The sequence below is a fragment of the Ranitomeya variabilis genome, chromosome 2, assembly GCF_051348905.1.
Source record: "Ranitomeya variabilis isolate aRanVar5 chromosome 2, aRanVar5.hap1, whole genome shotgun sequence".
NCBI classification, from domain to species: domain Eukaryota; kingdom Metazoa; phylum Chordata; class Amphibia; order Anura; family Dendrobatidae; genus Ranitomeya; species Ranitomeya variabilis.
Genome location: NC_135233.1, coordinates 249,080,486 through 249,099,965, shown reverse-complemented (window position 1 = coordinate 249,099,965; position 19,480 = coordinate 249,080,486). Strand labels below are relative to the sequence as shown.

Here is a 19,480-nt window from a genome sequence, read left to right as displayed (position 1 = left end):
CCCCCTCTAGCCCACGCAGCCTGCGCCCCGGGCCCCCTCTAGCCCACGCAGCCTGCGCCCCGGGCCCCCTCTAGCCCACGCAGCCTGCGCCCCGGGCCCCCTCTAGCACACGCAGCCTGCGCCCCGGGCCCCCTCTAGCACACGCAGCCTGCGCCCCGGGCCCCCTCTAGCACACGCAGCCTGCGCCCCGGGCCCCCTCTAGCACATGCAGCCTGGGCCCCCTCTATTACACATAGCCCCTGGGCCCCCTCTAGCACACACAGCCTGCGCCCCGGGCCCCCTCTAGCACACACAGCCTGCGCCCCGGGCCCCCTCTAGCACACGCAGCCTGCGCCCCGGGCCCCCTCTATTACACATAGCCCCTGGGCCCTCTCTAGCACACACAGCCTGCGCCCCGGACCCCCTCTAGCACACACAGCCTGCGCCCCGGGCCCCCTCTAGCACACACAGCCCCTGGGCCCCCTCTAGCACACGCAGCCTGCGCCCCGGGCCCCCTCTAGCACACGCAGCCTGCGCCCCGGGCCCCCTCTAGCACACGCAGCCTGCGCCCCGGGCCCCCTCTAGCACACGCAGCCTGCGCCCCGGGCCCCCTCTAGCACACGCAGCCTGCGCCCCGGGCCCCCTCTAGCACACGCAGCCTGCGCCCCGGGCCCCCTCTAGCACACGCAGCCTGCGCCCCGGGCCCCCTCTAGCACACGCAGCCTGCGCCCCGGGCCCCCTCTAGCACACGCAGCCTGCGCCCCGGGCCCCCTCTAGCACACGCAGCCTGCGCCCCGGGCCCCCTCTAGCACACGCAGCCTGCGCCCCGGGCCCCCTCTAGCACACGCAGCCTGCGCCCCGGGCCCCCTCTAGCACACGCAGCCTGCGCCCCGGGCCCCCTCTAGCACACGCAGCCTGCGCCCCGGGCCCCCTCTAGCACACGCAGCCTGCGCCCCGGGCCCCCTCTAGCCCACACAGCCTGCGCCCCGGGCCCCCTCTAGCACACGCAGCCTGCGCCCCGGGCCCCCTCTAGCACACACAGCCTGCGCCCCGGGCCCCCTCTAGCACATGCAGCCTGGGCCCCCTCTATTACACATAGCCCCTGGGCCCCCTCTAGCACACACAGCCTGCGCCCCGGGCCCCCTCTAGCACACACAGCCTGCGCCCCGTCTATCAGATTCAGCCACTTTCCTTTCCACCGACCTCACTTCCTGTATTCTGTACTATAACCCCTCCCATATTCTGGTCACATGGTCATGACGTCATCGCAGGTCCTTTCTGCTCACTGGGATTTAGCATCTACCGTTTCTCCCATACGCCCGGTATCCGGGTAAGATGGCGACCGGTGACCAGTGCTCGCTCTCGGCTCAGTGGCGCCCAGTTTCCCTCACGCACGTTGAGTATCCTGCAGGTAAATGACTTTCTTCCCGCTTTCTCGCCTCCGCTCGCTCACGGCTCATAGAGATTGGTTTGAAGAAAGATTTAATGGCGATATTGTGATCCCTGTACGGGACTGTCTGGGTTGTACGCAGGCGCAGTGTTGCTGAGGCTGGTGCCAAGTAGTGTGGCGGGGCAGTACGCATGCGCGGCGCACTTTCTGCAGGTTCCTGCTGTGTGTGGACTGTCATGGAGGACACGATGGTTTCCACTGTGTTTTCCTCAGTGTGTAGTGTGACTCCAGTGCTGTATACACGTTGCTGGCCAGGATGTGTATACATTATGCTTTCTGTACGGACTGGGACGTTGTTTTCGTCTTTGTTGACAATTCCTCGAAATGGTTTATAGTTCTGGTTCCGTGGCGCTATTAACCCCTTCCTGTTACAGGATGCAGTTTATCGTCTTGTAGCCAGTGTATGGAACGGGCTCTGGTGCTGGGTGTATTTGAAGGCAGCAACTGGAGCTAACCCCTGATTGCTGCTGTTTAGCCCCATAATTGTCTGTAACCTGATTACTTGGAGTGAGTGGCACCATCACGGCTATGTGTGTGTTGGCCCCCCAGGACCATGACCGCCAGCCACTGATGGGATGCCCTGACTGCCAGTTGTCTGCTGAATCCCCCCTTGCCGCCACGTCCATAAAGGCTTCTTATTTACTCTTTGCCATGACCCTTGACTGGCATTTGTGGGGCCCCTTATTTTAAATGGCTCCTTATGTATCTATAAAATGGACAGAAACTCATCTTTCAATAGGGTAACTCAGAGTCTCCCAGTGGTCCCTAGCTTGGGGCTCTCGCTGGAGTAGGAAGTGCACATGCTCTGTAAAGCCCACTACTCGGGAACACTGGAGGTCCCGGCGATCAGTAAGTTATCCTCTGTACTATTTATAAGGGGACACATTTTTGGGAAGACTGCGTGAGTTTAGCTGGCCCGTCCCGTTATGTATTGCAGCTTTTTGCATAGAGAGAATGTCTTCCCGCAGTAAACAATCCTAATAAAACTATCCTACTGTTTTGTGTTCACAGCTCCTATGCAGATTTATGTGTTTCTATGGTTACAAGTGATAACCAAGCCCTGTGTGTCGTCTGATTGTGCACTGCTTTGTACGCCGCTTCTTCTGCTCACCTATAGGCATAGAGGCAGGACTCTGGTCCGGGGCTGCTGCTCCAGGGTCCTGTGAATCTTTTTGCTCAGCTCTCATCATGACATATGTTGCTGGGAATAACCCTTTAACTGCTAAATCAAACTATACACGTGCATGTTTGGTAGTCAGCGACTACTAAGGTTCATATATCTGCACAGGAGCTGCAAATACTAAACGGTAGTGTGTGTATATATTGATCCGATGCCTAAACTCAGCCATGAACTGATGTGACCCAGGCACAGGTCCGTAGATGAAGAGCTCATTCTAAAACGACACAGGGATTTGAATGGCAAATCTATCGCCTGTGTGTGGGGCGACACAGGGCGAGGCTCGGGCGAGTCATCACGTTCTCTGTTCCTTTCTTGGTGGCTATCTGAAAGCACAAGAAGGAAAGTCTGGTAACTGAGTCACGTCTTATCAGTCAGCTGCCCGGGTCAGTTTTCCGTTTGGGCTGTGCGGCTGCTCACAAGTTATGATAGAGAGCCAACCCCATCCCACTCCTCTACCAAGTGGGGGGAAAGGAGGAAAAACCAGTAAGTCTATGGATACCTTCATATGTGATGTTTGACGCAAAATGCACTAAAACGGTACCATAAAGGGTCGTCTGAGATGCACATGCCGCCGTTCTTGCTCATCTCATGGGCAATGTCTGATGTTGTAGATCCTCCCAATTTAGTATAATATAAGGTCACCATCCCTATTGCTAAATGCAGCCCCTATAGATACTGATTCTCTGTAGAAGGAGTATACAGATATACATATTGAACTGTACTAATATACACGTATTATGAGAGTTGGCGGTCCTGGCTTTGGCAGCTTTGCTTCTAACATGGGTTCCGCAAAGGAAGGGGGCTGTCTAATTCGCATTTCAGTAGGTGAGCCAGCCCCGCATCTGTCCCTTAGAGAAGCTTCAATGGATCCTGTCGGCCAGCCCCCTTATCATACAATATTGGCCCCATTGTCGAACCCTAATCAGAAGTGAAGCTCCCAGGACCGATGCTGAGATCTTAAGATGACAGCACCTTTCTTAAAACAAATATTAGTATCTCGTATGTATGTATGTATGTATTGTGTTTTTATGAGCTGGACAACCCCTTCTAATTTCCGTTTTCTAGGAAACTCCCCTTCTTAAATGCTGGATGCGACCGCTTCCTCCGCAGACTGTATGTGGCCACATTTCTCTCATCTGGATTCTTCCGCTATGAGCCTTCCCTGAATATTTCATGTGGTTTTTAATGGCTCAGCAAAACTGACAGACTCAATTATTCATGAGGTTGTTCCTCTGGGCTGCAACTAAATAAGTCACATTTCTATGACGCTGGTAATTTACCCAGATATGTTCTTACCAAGCCTATAGGGGGCGCTCTTTCCTGCTGGATAGTGGACTGACTGAGGGACAGGTGTTACCATTTCAATAGGCAATGGGTTTGTACAATTACTTGTTTATTGCCCTATTGGGATACATCAAGTCGCCAAGAAGTGGGCCTTTCCCTGGTTGCCGTCCCGAGCTGGGACCTCCTCCCGTGTCACCCACCCAAGCTGCCAGGCTGGAGTCCTTCCCGGGCTGGGGCCCTTCCTGGGTTGCTGTCCTGAGCTGGGACCTCCTCCTGGGTCAACCACCCAAGCTGCCAGGCTGTAGTCCTTCTTGGGCTGGGACCCTTCCCGGGTCACCCACCTGAGCTGCCAGGCTGTAGTCCTTCTTGGGCTGGGACCCTTCCCGGGTCACCCACCTGAGCTGCCAGGCTGTAGTCCTTCTTGGGCTGGGACCCTTCCCGGGTCACCCACCTGAGCTTCCAGGCTGTAGTCCTTCCTGGGCTGGGACCATTCCCGGGTCGCTGTACCGAGATGCTAGGCCCTTCCTGGGTTGCCGTCCCAAGCTGCCGGGCTGGGGCTAATATTTGACTGAGAGGTGAATTGCACCCAGTGTTCCGATTTTTGGGCTTACACCTAATTAGATTGGCCTTTCCCGGTCCGAGTTGGTAAATAGCATAATTACATACAGTTAAATTCCATGTATTTAGATCAATCAGGGTGGGAATGATTGAAGCCCCCTCTATGGTCTGCATGTGTATAAGAGTAACATGGAAAGTTGTTGCCCCCTTGGTACCTGTGCTCCATTTCCATCTGCGCCTGTTCTCGTATAGTAGCCTTCCTGTGTTAGGTGCCTCTGCTGTCAGTTGCCTTTGCTATAGATGGACCATAATCCATTTACTCACCGCTTTCTTATTTTTGTGTCCCTCGTCATCCAGGAGACGTCTACGGGCAGCTTTTGGCCTACCTCAGCCTGGGACCAGTAGTCATTCTCATCAGTTTCGTGACTCTCATCATATTCAAGAGGGAACTGCACACGGTGAGCGTCCATTATACCCCCAACACCTTATATCAGAGGGTGTCAGATTCCGGCTCACGGTCTCCTCTCTTTTCCAGATTTCCTTCCTGGGGGGTTTGGTAATGAATGAAGGCGTAAACTGGTTAATTAAGAATATAGTAAGAGAGCCGCGTCCATGTGAAGGTAAGTGAGCGAGCGCAGGCGACCGGGCAAGGGGCTGCTGCTCACGGTTCGTGGGGATCAGACTGTGCACCCCATCGTCATTCCTGCCCGGCAGGATACACAGAGCTGCTCATTATGTCACATTCAGTAGAGCGCAGCTTGGAGGTGAAGGCTTCTAGCAGGGACCCTGGAAAGCAAATGTGCAGGACGGCCCCAAGTGGCCGGAAAATAGGTCAGAGTTATTATGGTGTTAGTAATGTCTTGGTCAGGAGGGTGATTATTAGTAAGGTCAGGATCAATACAGATATTAGAGTTGGTAAGGTGGGTCGTCGGTATCATTAGTAAGGTCAGTGTTATTGGGGAAAGTAAGTCAAGGTAAGTAGTGTTATAGTGTAAGTAAGACTAAGTGGGTAATTAGAGATAGTAAGGTCAGTAGAATTAGTAAGGTCAGGGACTGTGGGCTGTTCAGGTTATTTGGGTTAGTAAGGTAGAGGTCAGTGTATTAAATAGGGTCAGGAGGATTAGTGTTAGTTAGTTTTGGCTCTGTGTAATATCTGAACCCTAAGTTTGGTGTTTATGCTAGGACATATGTCCTATGTATGCACAGGGCTCCTATGCAGCCCTATAAGTTAGTGTAAATCATAGTTGTACAGTACAGGCTATTTATTTCATATTCCTTTTTTTTTTTTTTTTTTTGAAATTGTGGCCAATCAACGATGCATCCCGCTATATGGCTGTACAGAGGTGGGCGTTGCTAATTATTCCCAGCATCATCTCAAGTTAAAGGCTAAAATGTGAACAGATCATGATTGCAGGGTTTGCAGGCTTGGGGTCAGTGGGATTGGCAGGGTTTGGGTTTGTAGGGTTGGGGTCAGGGGGATTTGCAGGGTTGGGGTTTGCATGGCTGGGGTCAGCGGGGTTTTCAGGGTTGGGGTTTGCAGGCTTGATGTCAGTGGGGTTGAGGTTAGTGGGTTTAGTAGGGTTGGGGTCAGCGGGGTTTGCAGGGTTGAGGTTTATAGGGTTGGGGTCAGCGGGGTTGAGGTTTGAAGTCTGTTGGCTTGGTGTCAGCAGGGTTTTCAAGGTTGAGGTTTGCAGGGTTGGGGTCAGCGTGGTTTGCAGGGTTGGGGTTTGTAGGATTGGGATCGGGGATTTGAAGGGTTGGGGTTTGCATGGCTGGGGTCAGCGGGGTTTGCAGGGTTGGGGTTTGCAGGCTTGATGTCAGTGGGGTTGAGGTTAGTGAGTTTTGTAGGGTTGGGGTCAGCGGGGTTTGCAGGCTTGGGGTTTGTAGAGTTGGGGTCAACAAGGTTTGGAAGTTTGGGGTTTATAGGGTTGGGGTCAGCGGGGTTGAGTTTTGAATGGTTTGGGGTCTGTTGGCTTGTAGTCAGCAGGGTTTTCAGGGTTGGGGTCAGTGGGGTTTGTAGGGCTGGGATAAGCGGGGTTTGCAGGGTTGGGGTTTACATGGCTGGGGTCAGTGCAGTTTGTAGGGTTGGAGTCGCTGAGTGTCTGATGTTGTTTTCTTGTGTATCATTTTGCTTTTCTCTTCTCTCAGGAACGCACACGACAGTCACCACAGAGTACGGCTTGCCTTCTAGTCATTCCCAGTTCATGTGGTTCTTCTCGGTATACTCCTTCCTCTTCCTGTACTTAAGGTGAGGTACTGTTAATGGCTTGGCTCTCAGGCTGTTCATGGCCACCTCAGAGATTGGTGACTAGTATAATTGGTCGTATGTGTGGCACTGGTCCAGTCGGAGAGCAGGTCACACTTTCTGTAGAAGACAACTTTTCCACGACCTGGTAGAATCACCTCTGCTCCAAGCTTCTCTGAGGTCTGGGAGTTTTCTCTCTGGAGACGAGCAACACTTGGCCGTTAAGCAGTTTTAAACACATCGGATTACATTTTGTGCCTTTTTTCCTCCAGGATGCACCAGACTAACAACGCACGGTTCCTGGACTTGCTGTGGCGCCATGTCCTGTCCCTGTGCCTCCTAACAGCGGCGTCCCTGGTCTCATACAGCCGGTAGGGGATCTGCCTGTCCTAATGTCCTATATCCCTCTATATTCTGAGTGTTCGGTAACGGTTGTGGTCTTTCTGCAGAGTCTATCTCGTGTATCACAGCTGGAGCCAGGTCACGTATGGAGCTGTGGCAGGAAGTATCTTGGCTATAATTTGGTTCGGCATCACCCAGGAGATTCTCACCCCCTTGTTCCCTAGAATTGCATCCTGGTAAGTGTTTTTTTTTTTGTTTGTTTTTTTTTTAAACCCCTTCACCCCCAAGGGTGGTTTGCACGTTAATGACCGGGCCAATTTTTACAATTCTGACCACTGTCCCTTTATGAGGTTATAACTCTGGAACGCTTCAATGGATCCCGGTGATTCTGACACTGTTTTCTCGTGACATATTGTACTTCATGATAGTGGTAAAATTTCTTTGATATTACCTGCGTTTATTTGTGGGAAAAAAAACGGAATTTGGCAAAAATTTTGCAATTTTTCAACTTTGAATTTTTACACAATTAAATCACAGAGATATGTCACACAAAATGCTTAATAAGTAACATTCCCACAAGTCTACTTTACATCAGCACAATTTTGGAACCAAAATTTTTTTTTTATTAGGGAGTTGTAAGGGTTAAAAGTTGACCAGCAATTTCTCATTTTTACAACACCATTTTTTTTTAAGGACCACATCTCATTTGAAGTCATTTTGAGGGGTCTATATGATGGAAAATACCCAAGTGTGACACCATTCTAAAAACTGCACCCCTCAAGGTGCTCAAAACCACATTCAAGAAGTTTATTAACCCTTCAGGTGTTTCACAGGAATTTTTGGAATGTTTAAATAAAAATGAACATTTTAACTTTTTTACACAAAAAATTTACTTCAGCTCCAATTTGTTTTATTTTACCAAGGGTAACAGGAGAAAATGGACCCCAACAGTTGTTGTACAATTTGTCCTGAGTGCGCCGATACCCCATATGTGGGGGTAAACCACTGTTTGCGCGCATGGCAGAGCTCGGAAGGGAAGGAGCGCCATTTGACTTTTCAATGCAAAATTGACTGGAATTGAGATGGGACGCCATGTTGCGTTTGGAGAGCCCCTGATGTGCCTAAACATAGAAACCCCCCACAAGTGACACCATTTTGGAAAGTAGACCCCCCTAAGGAACTCATCTAGATGTGTTGTGAGAGCTTTGAACCCCCAAGTGTTTCACTACAGTTTATAACGCAGAGCCGTGAAAATAAAAATTCTTTTTTTCCCCCACAAAAATTATTTTTTAGCCCCCAATTTTGTATTTTCCCAAGGGTAACAGGAGAAATTGGACCCCAAAAGTTGTTGTCCAATTTGTCCTGAGTACGCTGGTACCCCATATGTGGGGGGGAACCACCGTTTGGGCGCATGGGAGAGCTCAGAAGGGAAGGAGCGCCATTTGGAATGTAGACTTAGATGGAATGGTCTGCAGGCGTCACGTTGCATTTGCAGAGCCCCTAATGTACCTAAACCGTAGAAACACCCCACAAGTGAACCCCATATTGGAAACTAGACCCCCAAAGGAACTTATCTAGATGTGTTGTGAGAACTTTGAACCCCCAAGTGTTTCACTACAGTTTATAACGCAGAGCCGTGAAAATAAAAAATATTTTTTTTTTACACACAAATTATTTTTTAGCCCCCAGTTTTGTATTTTCCCAATGCTAACAGGAGAAATTGGACCCCAAGAGTTGTTGTCCCAAGTAAGCTGATACCCCATATGTTGGGGTAAACCCCTGTTTGTGCGCACAGGAGAGCTCGGAAGGGAAGGAGCACTGTTTTACTTTTTCAATGCAGAATTGGCTGGAATTGAGATCGGACGCAATGTCGCATTTGGAGAGCCCCTGATGTGCCTAAACAGTGGAAGCCCCCCAATTATAACTGAAACCCTAATCCAAACACACCCCTAACCCTAATCTCAACTGTAACCCTGACACACCCCTAACCCTAATCCCAACCCTATTCCCAACTGTAAATGTAATCCCAACCCTAACCCTAACTGTAGCCCTAACCCTAATGGGAAAATGGAAATAAATACATTTTTTAAATTTTTTAATTTTTCGTAACTAAGGGGGTGATGAAGGGGTGTTTTCTAGCGGATTTTTGATTGGCAGCCGTCACACACTAAAAGATGCTTTTTATTGCAAAATGTTTTTTGCGTTACCACATTTTGAGTGCTATAATTTTTCCATATTTTGGTCCACAGAGTCATGTGAGGTCTTGTTTTTTGCGGGACGAATTGACGCTTTGATTGGTAACATTTTCGGGCACGTGACATTTTTTGATTGCTTTTTATTCCGATTTTTGTGAGGCAGAATGACAAAAAACCAGCTATTCATTAATTTCTTTTTGGGGGGTGTTTATACCGTTCCGCGTTTGGTAAAATGGATAAAGCAGTTTTATTCTTCGGGTCAGTACGATTACAGCGATACCTCATTTATATCATTTTTTTAATGTTTTGGTGCTTTTATACGATAAAAACTATTTTATAGAAAAAATAATAATTTTTGCATCGCTTTATACTGAGGACTATAACTTTTATATTTTTCTGCTGATGATGCTGTATGGCAGCTCGTTTTTTGCAGGACAAGATGGCGTTTTCAGCGGTACCATGGTTATTTATTTCCGTCTTTTTGATCGCATGTTATTCCACTTTTTGTTCAGCGGTATGATAATAAAGCGTTGTTTTTTGCCCCGGTTTTTTATTTTTTTTTTACGGTGTTCACTGAAGGGGTTAACTAGTGGGACAGTTTTATAGGTCGGGTCGTTACGGATGGGGCGATACTAAATATGTGTACTTTTATTATTTTTTATTATTATTATTTAGCTAAAGGAATGTATTTATTGGAACAATATATATATTTTTTTATTATTATTTATTTAGGATTTTTTTTTTTTTTTTTTTTTTTTTTACACGTAAATTTTTTTTTATTTTTACTTTGCCCCAGGGGGGGGCATCACAGTAAAGTGACAGATCGCCGATCTGACACTTTGCTGTGCACTGCGTCAGATTGGCGATCTGAAGTGCACAGCTCCAGGCTTCCCGGCGCCTGCTCTGAGCAGGCGCTGTGAAGCCACCTCCCTGCAGGACCCGGATGCAGCCCCGCGGCCATTTTGGATCGGGGGCCTGCAAGGAGGAGACACTCGGTACAAGGTGAGCACATCGCCTTGTACCGATCGTCTCAGGGAAGCACGCAGGGAGCCCCCTCCCTGCGCGATGCTTCCCTGTACCGCCGGAACACTGTGATCATGTTTTATCGCAGTGTGCCGGGGGTTAATGTGCCGGATGTCAGCTGCGATAGTCAGCTGACACCCGGCTGCGATCGGCCGTGCTTCCCCCGTGAGCGCGGCTGATCGCGCTGGACGTACTATTCCGTCCTTGGGAAGTAGGGCCCACCCCACATGGACGGAATAGTACGTCCAATGACAGAAAGGGGTTAAATTCCGTCTTTGCATTGGGTAATACAAATGGGGTCTGTTTTAACTATTGATATGAACCAAGCAGGCAGGCCCATTCTCGGTCTTTGCATTGGCTGGTACAGAAGGAGGCTGGCTTAACTATTTGTTTAAACCAGTCAGCCAGCCCCCTATAGACACCTGCAATGATGCAGTAAATACTTTCCTGTGGACCTGCATGACTGGTGCCGCCCCATACAAAGCCCATGAGTCCGGTGGGGTAACTGAATCAAACCCATGATTGTACTGTGAGGAGGAACAGGGGATCAAGATGAGAAGACACAGGACCCTGGTTCATGTGACATAGTCCCAATCACATTCCTCTGTGTATTGTGCACATATAGACTTGCGCTCCCCAAAATACCACCATTAACACTTGCGCTAACAAATTGCACTAGATTAATGGAGGGCACTATTGTAGTAGAGGCTTTGTTACTTTTCGGCCCCCTACCCTGATGTCTTTCATTTCACTGCCATCTTTATATGTGTGTGTGTGTGTGTATGTATGTATGTGTGTATATGTATATATATATATATATATATATATATATATATATATATATATATATATATATATATATATATATATATATATATATATATAAAAAATATATATATATATAAAAAATATATATATATATATATATATATATAATATATATATATATATATATATTACAAAAACGGGCAGCACTCCATATTCAAAGGAAAAACAGCAGATCTTTATTGAGCCCACATCTCCGCGCAACATTTCGGCTCTGACTGAGCCTTTCTCAAGGCTTGAGAAAGGCTCAGTCAGAGCCGAAACGTTGCGTGGAGATGTGGGCTCAATAAAGACCTGCTGTTTTTCCTTTGAATATGGAGTGCTGCCCGTTTTTGTAATTTATATGGACTGAGAGCAACCAAGGGACGGGTTGCTTGGGCTTTGCACCCGAAGATAAGTATAGACTTTGTGCTGTTCCTTCTTTTTTTCCAATATACACTCACCGGCCACTTTATTAGGTACACCTGTCCAACTTCTTGTTAACACTTAATTTCTAATCAGCCAATCACATGGCGGCAACTCAGTGCATTTAGGCATGTAGACATGGTCAAGACAATCTCCTGCAGTTCAAACCGAGCATCAGTATGGGGAAGAAAGGTGATTTGAGTGCCTTTGAACGTGGCATGGTCCCGTGTTGTTGGTGCCAGAAGGGCTGGTCTGAGTATTTCAGAAACTGCTGATCTACTGGGATTTTCACGCACAACCATCTCTAGGGTTTACAGAGAATGGTCCGAAAAAGAAAAAAAAAACAGTGAGCGGCAGTTCTGTGAACGGAAATGCCTTGTTGATGCCAGAGGTCAGAGGAGAATGGGCAGACTGGTTCGAGCTGATAGAAAGGCAACAGTGACTCAAATCGCCACCCGTTACAACCAAGGTAGGCCTAAGAGCATCTCTGAACGCACAGTGCGTTGAACTTTGAGGCAGATGGGCTACAGCAGCAGAAGACCACACCGGGTACCACTCCTTTCAGCTAAGAACAGGAAACTGAGGCTACAATTTGTACAAGCTCATCGAAATTGGACAGTAGAAGATTGGAAAAACTTTGCTTGGTCTGATGAGTCTCGATTTCTGCTGCGACATTCGGATGGTAGGGTCAGAATTTGGCGTAAACAACATGAAAGCATGGATCCATCCTGCCTTGTATGGAGCATCTTTGGGATGTGCAGCCGACAAATCTGCGGCAACTGTGTGATGCCATCATGTCAATATGGACCAAAATCTCTGAGGAATGCTTCCAGCACCTTGTTGAATCTATGCCACAAAGAATTGAGGCAGTTCTGAAGTCAAAAGGGGGTCCAACCCGTTACTAGCATGGTGTACCTAATAAAGTGGCCGGTGAGTGTATATATATATATATATATATATACACTGTGTTCCAAATTATTATGCAAATTGGACTTAAGGGTCATAAAGATTTAATTGTTTTGTTTTTCAAATAAACTCATGGATGGTATTGTCTCTCAGGGCTCAATGGATCGCTGAAATCAATCTTAAACACGTGATAATTAGTTTTCTAAGTTGATTCTAATTGAAGGAAAACTACTCAAAAATGATGCAGTTGCTAAAAAGCCATTACAAAGCAGCAAACAGTTATTTGAAGCTGCTGGTGCCTCTGGAGTCCCTCGAACCTCAAGGTGTAGGATGCTTCAAAGGCTTGCTGTGGTTCATAAACCTACTATTCAGCCACCCCTAAACAGGGTGGATTGATTTAAATCACGCCGATTTAAATCATGATTTAAATCACGATTTAAATCAAAAGATTTTTTTCTATTTAAATCGGATCGATTTAAATCATGATTTTAATCATGATTTAAATCACTGATTTAAATCAAAAGGTTTTTTTTAATATAAATCACGATTAAAATGAGAAGTGAGAGCAGTGCGCATGTGCGCCCATAGTTACACGGACGAAACTAGGGGCAAAGATCTAACGCCAGGGTGAGGGGGGGACCCCAAAGTAAGTAAAAATCTTTTTTGTTTTACTATATGGCAATAGGTAGGTGTTTAAAAGCAGCATGTCTTAATTGTATAAACTATTAATAGCCTCCACATTTTGTTCATACTGCCTCTTTAATTCCACACTTCTAGCTTGGTTTCACTTTTGGTTTAGTTTCTTTTTCCATTCAGTTGACATGCCCAAACTTGTTGGATAGTCAGCATCCTACAGAAACCTCTCGAAGAGCATGGCATTGTGAATGTTACACATATACAGCCTTTATTCTACTGAGTTAAACAACTCAGCTTTATCTCATGATGGAAGAACCTTTGGATGGTAAAATATTTTCCTCAAAAAGCAGTTTATTGAAAAAAATCCGATTTAAATCAAAAAAATCCGATTTTTTTGATTTTTTTAAAAAAACATTGATTTTTATCCACCCTGCCCCTAAACAGTGTTCACAAGCAGAAACGGTTGCAGTTGGTCCAGACATACATGAAGTCTAATTTTCAAACAGTCTTGTTTATTGATGAGTGTCGAGCAACCCTGGATGGTCCAGATGGATGGAGTAGATGGTTGGTGGATGGCCACCATGTCCCAACAAGGCTGCGACATCAGCAAGGAGGTTGAGGAGTCATGTTTTGGGCTGGAATCATGGGGGAAAAAGCTGGTAGGGAACTTTAAGGCTCCTGAAGGTGTGAAAATGACCTCTGCAAAGTACATAGAGTTTCTGACTGTCAACTTTCCTCCATGGGCTAAAAAGCAGAAATGTGCCTTCAGGAGCAAAATCATCTTCATGCATGACAATGCACCATCTCATGCTGCAAAGAATACCTCTGAGTCATTGGCCGCTATGGGCATAAAAGGGGATAAACTCATGGTGTGGCCACCATCTTCCCCTGGCCTCAACCCTATAGAGAACCTTTGGAGTATCATCAAGCAAAAGATCTATGAGGGTGGGAGGCAGTTCACATCAAAACAGCAGCTCTGGGAGGCTATTCTGACATCATGCAAAGAAATACAAGCAGAAACTCTCCAAAAACTCACAAGTTCAATGGATTCAAGAATTGTGAAGGTGATATCAGAGAAGGAGTCCTATGTTAACATGTAACTTGGCCTGTTAGGGTGTTTTAGAGTTAAATAGCCTTTTTTGTTCAGTGAATGTGACCTCCTAATGCTGCAAATTCCACAAATGAGCATTTTCAGTTCTTTAAGACATATTAAATGTTTAGAAATTCTACTGTGCCTAATAATTTGGAACAGTGCATTTTGAGTTTTTATTCATTTTGGAGATCTTAACATTGGGAGGTTTCTTCAATAAAATTTGATGTATACTCTAACAGGTGATGACTTTATTAGACTGACCATTTAGGAAAATCAGAGAAAAATGTTATTTGCATAATAATTTGGTACATAGTGTGTATGTATGTATGTGTGTGTATGTATATGTATGTATATGTATATATATATATATATATATATATATATATATATATATATATATATATATATATATATATATATATATATATATATATATATATATATATATATATAATTTTACTACTTTTTCTTTTTTTTTTCTTTTAGGCCAATTTCCGAATTTTTTCTTATCCGTGACACCAGTCTAATTCCCAACATCTTGTGGTTTGAATACACAGTCACTCGATCAGAAGCCAGGTAACTATGCCAAGGGTGGCGTTTCTTTGAAGCTGGTGGCACGGGATCTCCATCTGGTCACTTTCCAGCTGCTGTAAAACGACAGCTCCCAGAATGACTATCGCTTTCTAGTTGTTGTCAGCTCTGTAGAAGTCACTGTAAAGTATGCGGAGGATGTGGCACTGTGCGGGGCTGATGATTGGCGGTGGGGCCTTTCTAACCTTGATGGCCTCTCTTAAATACACCTATCATTTTTACAGGGATTGTCTAAAAAAAAAAAAAAAAAGTTACAAACGACAGAGAAGGTTTTAAGTCATTAATGTTGCTGGCTCGCTCTAGCCGCTATGAACTCGGCACTGGTTGCTCGGGCAGGCCACTGGAAGGGGATGTCGTCAGACGTGCTATGGGCGATGTTCCCCATCAGTCACCTGACCTCTGCGGCCAATCACAGGCCTCAAATGCACAATGTCATTGCTTACTGTACTAGCGGAGAGCACCGGATCGGCACCGCTCGCGAGCATCCTTCATTTTATCGCTTCATCTCTTCCTGTCGCTTGCGATCTATAATTTTTTTTTCTGTAGACATTCTGCAATAATCAGGCATTTAAAGGTGAGCAATCTGTTCCAGCATCTAGCTTGGTCTTCACTTCTGCACCTGGTATCATGGGTTCCACTGGAGTTTACTGGGCAGCATGCTGTCATGGCGGGAGGCTATGTCTGAATACCTTGGGAGGGATTTAATAAGTGCTTGAAGCTCCAAGGAGGGCAACAACGAGCGGCCCAAATTGATGTATTAGCCATCTACGTGCACGGCCGGCAGGTATCGTGCGTGTGCCTGCGGGTATGTGTAGATGCTGGGTCATCGGCGCCATTGACCTTTCAGTGCAGAAATTGCAGCGGCCCAAGCTTTTTGGGTGGTGGGATTTGGAGCTGTGAACCAGAATACCAGCCCTCTGAATGTAAAGACATAGTATGAAATGAATGCAGCAGTCGTGATGCAAAAAAATAGTCTGTACCCCCTCCCTCCATTGCTCATTGATTGCACAGTTAGGTAACTTACAGTAAATATTCTTTTAAACTTTTTCTTTTATTATTATTCTTTCTGCCTTGTCCAGGAGCAGACAGCGCAAACTCGGTACCAAGCTTCAGTGAATCTCAGCCAAGCAGACTGGTTTGGGGGATGACGGCGGCAGGATCCATAATATTCTGGCAAGGAACTGAAGCCGGTACAGCCCGTGGCGCACTGAAGAACATTTATAACGGACGGACCAAAAAAAAATGCGGGAAAAAAAAAAAAAAGCGAGCGAGAGGCCTTTTACTCGGTTTACATGCCTGTCTTGCCAGCGGCCGCCCTCTGCATGTCAGGATCGGGCTGACCCACACACGCCGTCCAACGGTGCCTCTCCGAGACGGATTGACGGAAACTTGCAAGAGCTAAGGGTGTCCCCCTTTTTTATTTTTCTCCCTGATGATCAAAGGAAATTCATAATTCTATCAAATCCGAGCCCTTTTTATTGCATGAGCATCCACCTTTTATTTATTTATATATATTTTATATAAAATGCTTTGGGACTAATAAGTATAGGGTGGAAGATTCTGTAAACGGGGGCAGATTTTTTTTTTCTTCCCATTTTATATAGGGGGCGAGAGAGGCTTTGGGACTGACTTTTAGTCCCTGTAGACAATGGACCCAAAGTGCTTCAACAGACTAAAAGCTTTGGTTGCCGATTTAATAATTCCGCGCCCCGCTGCTCACCCCCATGGGCTTCAGCTATGCTCCCGAGGTGCCTATCGATGATTGACGGCTGGAGGGCTTAAAGCAATTCCTGTTGCACTTTTGAACAAGGTTTTTTTTTTTTTTTCTTCGATTTAAGGACTATAAATTACCCTTTTAACACTAGTGATATATATTTTTTAATTGTTTGCGTGAAAATTGTGATAGCGGAATTTTTTTTTTTAGTTTTCCTTTTTTTAATCTACTTTGTTCCTTGTTTTACTCCGTGGAGAGGATGTTTCTTACAGTAAATGAGGAGCTGAATCACTTTGTATCTTCCCATGCGGTTCGTCCTGCAACTCGCATGGGTTAAAATAAAGCCGCACCCTTGGAGCCATGCTTAAGGAATTACCTTTTAAGCGATTTTTCTAATGTATAGGTCAGGAAGCATGCAGTCATCTAAAGAAAGGGCACCACTCTTGTCTATGGGCTGGTATCGGTCCCTCAAAAAAAAAAATTCTGGGTTCCTTAAAATGGCTTCAATGGAGTTTTATTTTGGGCCATTTTTAGTTGACAGAATGGAGCCGTGTTTAGTCTTCATGACAAATCTCACTGTTTCTTCTACGAGATGGCAGCCGCCATCTGCAAGGTATCGGTGCAGGCCCAGCTCCTGCGCCCGTTCTTATATGGATGCGAATGGGTTAAGTCTCATATGATCTTTTCCAACCCTCGTGCCCTACACTAGGAGTAACACCAATGGCCGATTATCAGAGGTGACCATCTTTCCCCAATTCTGAATTGTCCGCGAGTGAATCCGCACCCCCTGTATCTGCCAGTGTGAATGAGCATTACTATCTGTATACATGTCAGCTACAGCAGAATTATCTGTCCATGTGGAAAGGGCTTACGGCGGGCTGATTCGGACGTCTGCCATCATCGTCTATATGTCCCGTGTGGACCGATGCCGAGTGATCGAACGGCAGAGAACAGGAACTGCACAGGCGGCTGTTAAAGCTCACCCCCCCCCCAAAAAAAAAATAAAAAATAAAAAAAAAATATGCACATCTGTTAAAGGGGTTGTCCAGGTATAAACTTTATGGTTGACTTGGCAAATGTATGATCAAGTGTCTCTCACTTTCTCAGAGTCTGTCTGGCAGTGCATTTATTTGCTGCAATACCATGCACAGCCTATGGACCAGAGGGGGCGCTGTCTCTGGGCAGTCTTGGACAATCCCTTTACCATGAGATGGGAGCATCAGTTTATTTCTTCAGCTCCATGGCACAGATATCCATGCAGTGACCCCATGTCATGGCGACTGACCAACGGCTCCTGGCACAAACGCGTCACTCGTTTGTTTTGTTCTGTGAGTCTAATGAATTGAGTCATGACATTTTTATTTTAAAATAAAAATTATGCAAAAAGTCTGCATTTCTAGTGCATGTGTGCGGTGTTTATTTTTTTTTTCTCCTGCCGATGTTTCAAATGTGGCAAATTCATATTGGAACGGGGGCAATTTTGTAGGGTACATTTACATTTTTAGAGAGTGCAACCATAACTGGGGAAAATACACACATGATCAAAGTTGTTGGTACCCCTCGTTTAATGACAGAAAAACCCACAATGGTCACAGAAATAGCTTGAATCTGACAAAAGTAAAAAATCTATAAAAATGAACAAGTGAAAGTCAGACATTGCTTTTCAACCATGCTTCCACAGAATAAAAAAAACCAAAAAACCCTCATGAAATAGGCCTGGACAGAAATGATGGTTCCCTTAGCTTAATATTTTGTTGCACAACCTTTTGAGGCAATCACTGCAATCAAACGATTCCTGTAACTGCCAATGAGACTTCTGCACCTCTCGACAGGTATTTTGGCCCACTCCTCAAGAGCAAACTGCTCCAGTTGTCTCGTGTTTGAAGGTTGCCTTTTCCAGACGCCATGTTTCAGCTCTTTCCAAAGATGCTCAATAGGATTTAGGTCAGGGCTCATAGAAGGCCACTTCAGAATAGTCCAATGTTTTCCTCTTAGCCATTCTTCGGTGTTTTTAGCTGTGTGATTTGGGTCATTATCCTGTTGCAAGACCCATGACCTGCGACTGAGACCAAGCTTTCTGACACTGGGCAGCACATTTCTCTCTAGAATCCCTTGATAGTCTTGAGATTTCATTGTACCCTGCACAGATTCTAGACAACTTGTGCCAGATGCAACAAAGCAGCCCCCAGATCATAACAGAGCCTCCTCCATGTTTCACAGTAGGGACATTGTTCTTTTCTTGATATGCTTCGTTTTTCCATCTGTGAACATAGAGCTGATGTGCCTTGCCAAAAAAAGTTCCATTTTTGTCTCATCTGTCCATAGGACAATCTCCCAGAAGCTTTGTGGCTTGTCAACATGTAGTTTGGCAAATTCCAGTCTGTTTTTTTTATGATTATTTTTTCAACAATGGTGTCCTCCTTGATCGTCTTCCATGAAGTCAACTTTGACTCATACAAGGACGGATGGTGCGATCTGACACTGATGTTCCTTGAGCTTGAAGTTCACTTTTAATCTGTTTAGAAGTTTTTCTGGGCTCTTTTGTTAGGCTATGTGCACACGTTGCAGATTTTGCTGCGGATTTGATGCTGCGGATCTGCAGCTGTTTTCCATGCGTTGTACAGTACCATTTAAACGTATGGAAAACAAAATCCGCAGTGCACATGCTGCGGAAACGCAGCAGTGTTTTTTCCGCAGCATATCAAGTCTTTGTGCGGATTCTGCAGTGGTTTACACCTGCTCCTCAATAGGAATTGCACAAATACCGTGGTAAATCTGCATGTAATCCACAGTGCGGTTTACCTGCGGATTTTGCTAAAACAGTGCGGAAAAATCCGCACACCAATCCGCAACGTGTGCACATAGCCTTACCATTCGTATTATCCGTCTCTTTGATTTGTCATCAATTTTCTTCCTGCGGCCACGTCCAGGGATGTTGGCTACAGTCTCATGGATCTTGCATTTCTGAATAATATGTGCAACTGTAGTCACAGGAACATCAAGCTGCTTGGAGATGGTCTTATAACTTTTACCTTTTAGTTTCAATATGTTTAT

General features: G+C 46.0%; 1 protein-coding gene across 1 annotated transcript; it reads left to right on the top strand.

Moving 5' to 3' along the window:
- Positions 1-1,158: 1,158 nt before the first annotated feature.
- DOLPP1 (dolichyldiphosphatase 1) lies at positions 1,159-17,825 on the top strand. Its single transcript, XM_077284524.1, has 8 exons — positions 1,159-1,390; positions 4,809-4,909; positions 4,987-5,071; positions 6,600-6,699; positions 6,969-7,067; positions 7,146-7,274; positions 14,608-14,697; positions 15,792-17,825. Exons 1-8 carry the CDS (start codon positions 1,315-1,317, stop codon positions 15,826-15,828), a joined length of 717 nt encoding a protein of 238 aa, XP_077140639.1. The 5' UTR covers positions 1,159-1,314; the 3' UTR covers positions 15,829-17,825.
- Positions 17,826-19,480: the final 1,655 nt, after the last annotated feature.

Excerpts from the sequence above, each read along its gene's own strand:
- DOLPP1 (XM_077284524.1), top strand. The coding sequence starts at position 1,315 with ATGGCGACCGGTGACCAGTGCTCGCTCTCGGCTCAGTGGCGCCCAGTT. Across the intron at positions 5,072-6,599 it reads AGAGCCGCGTCCATGTGAAG|GAACGCACACGACAGTCACC; the intron begins GTAAGTGAGCGA and ends CTCTTCTCTCAG. Across the intron at positions 7,275-14,607 it reads TTCCCTAGAATTGCATCCTG|GCCAATTTCCGAATTTTTTC; the intron begins GTAAGTGTTTTT and ends TTTTTCTTTTAG.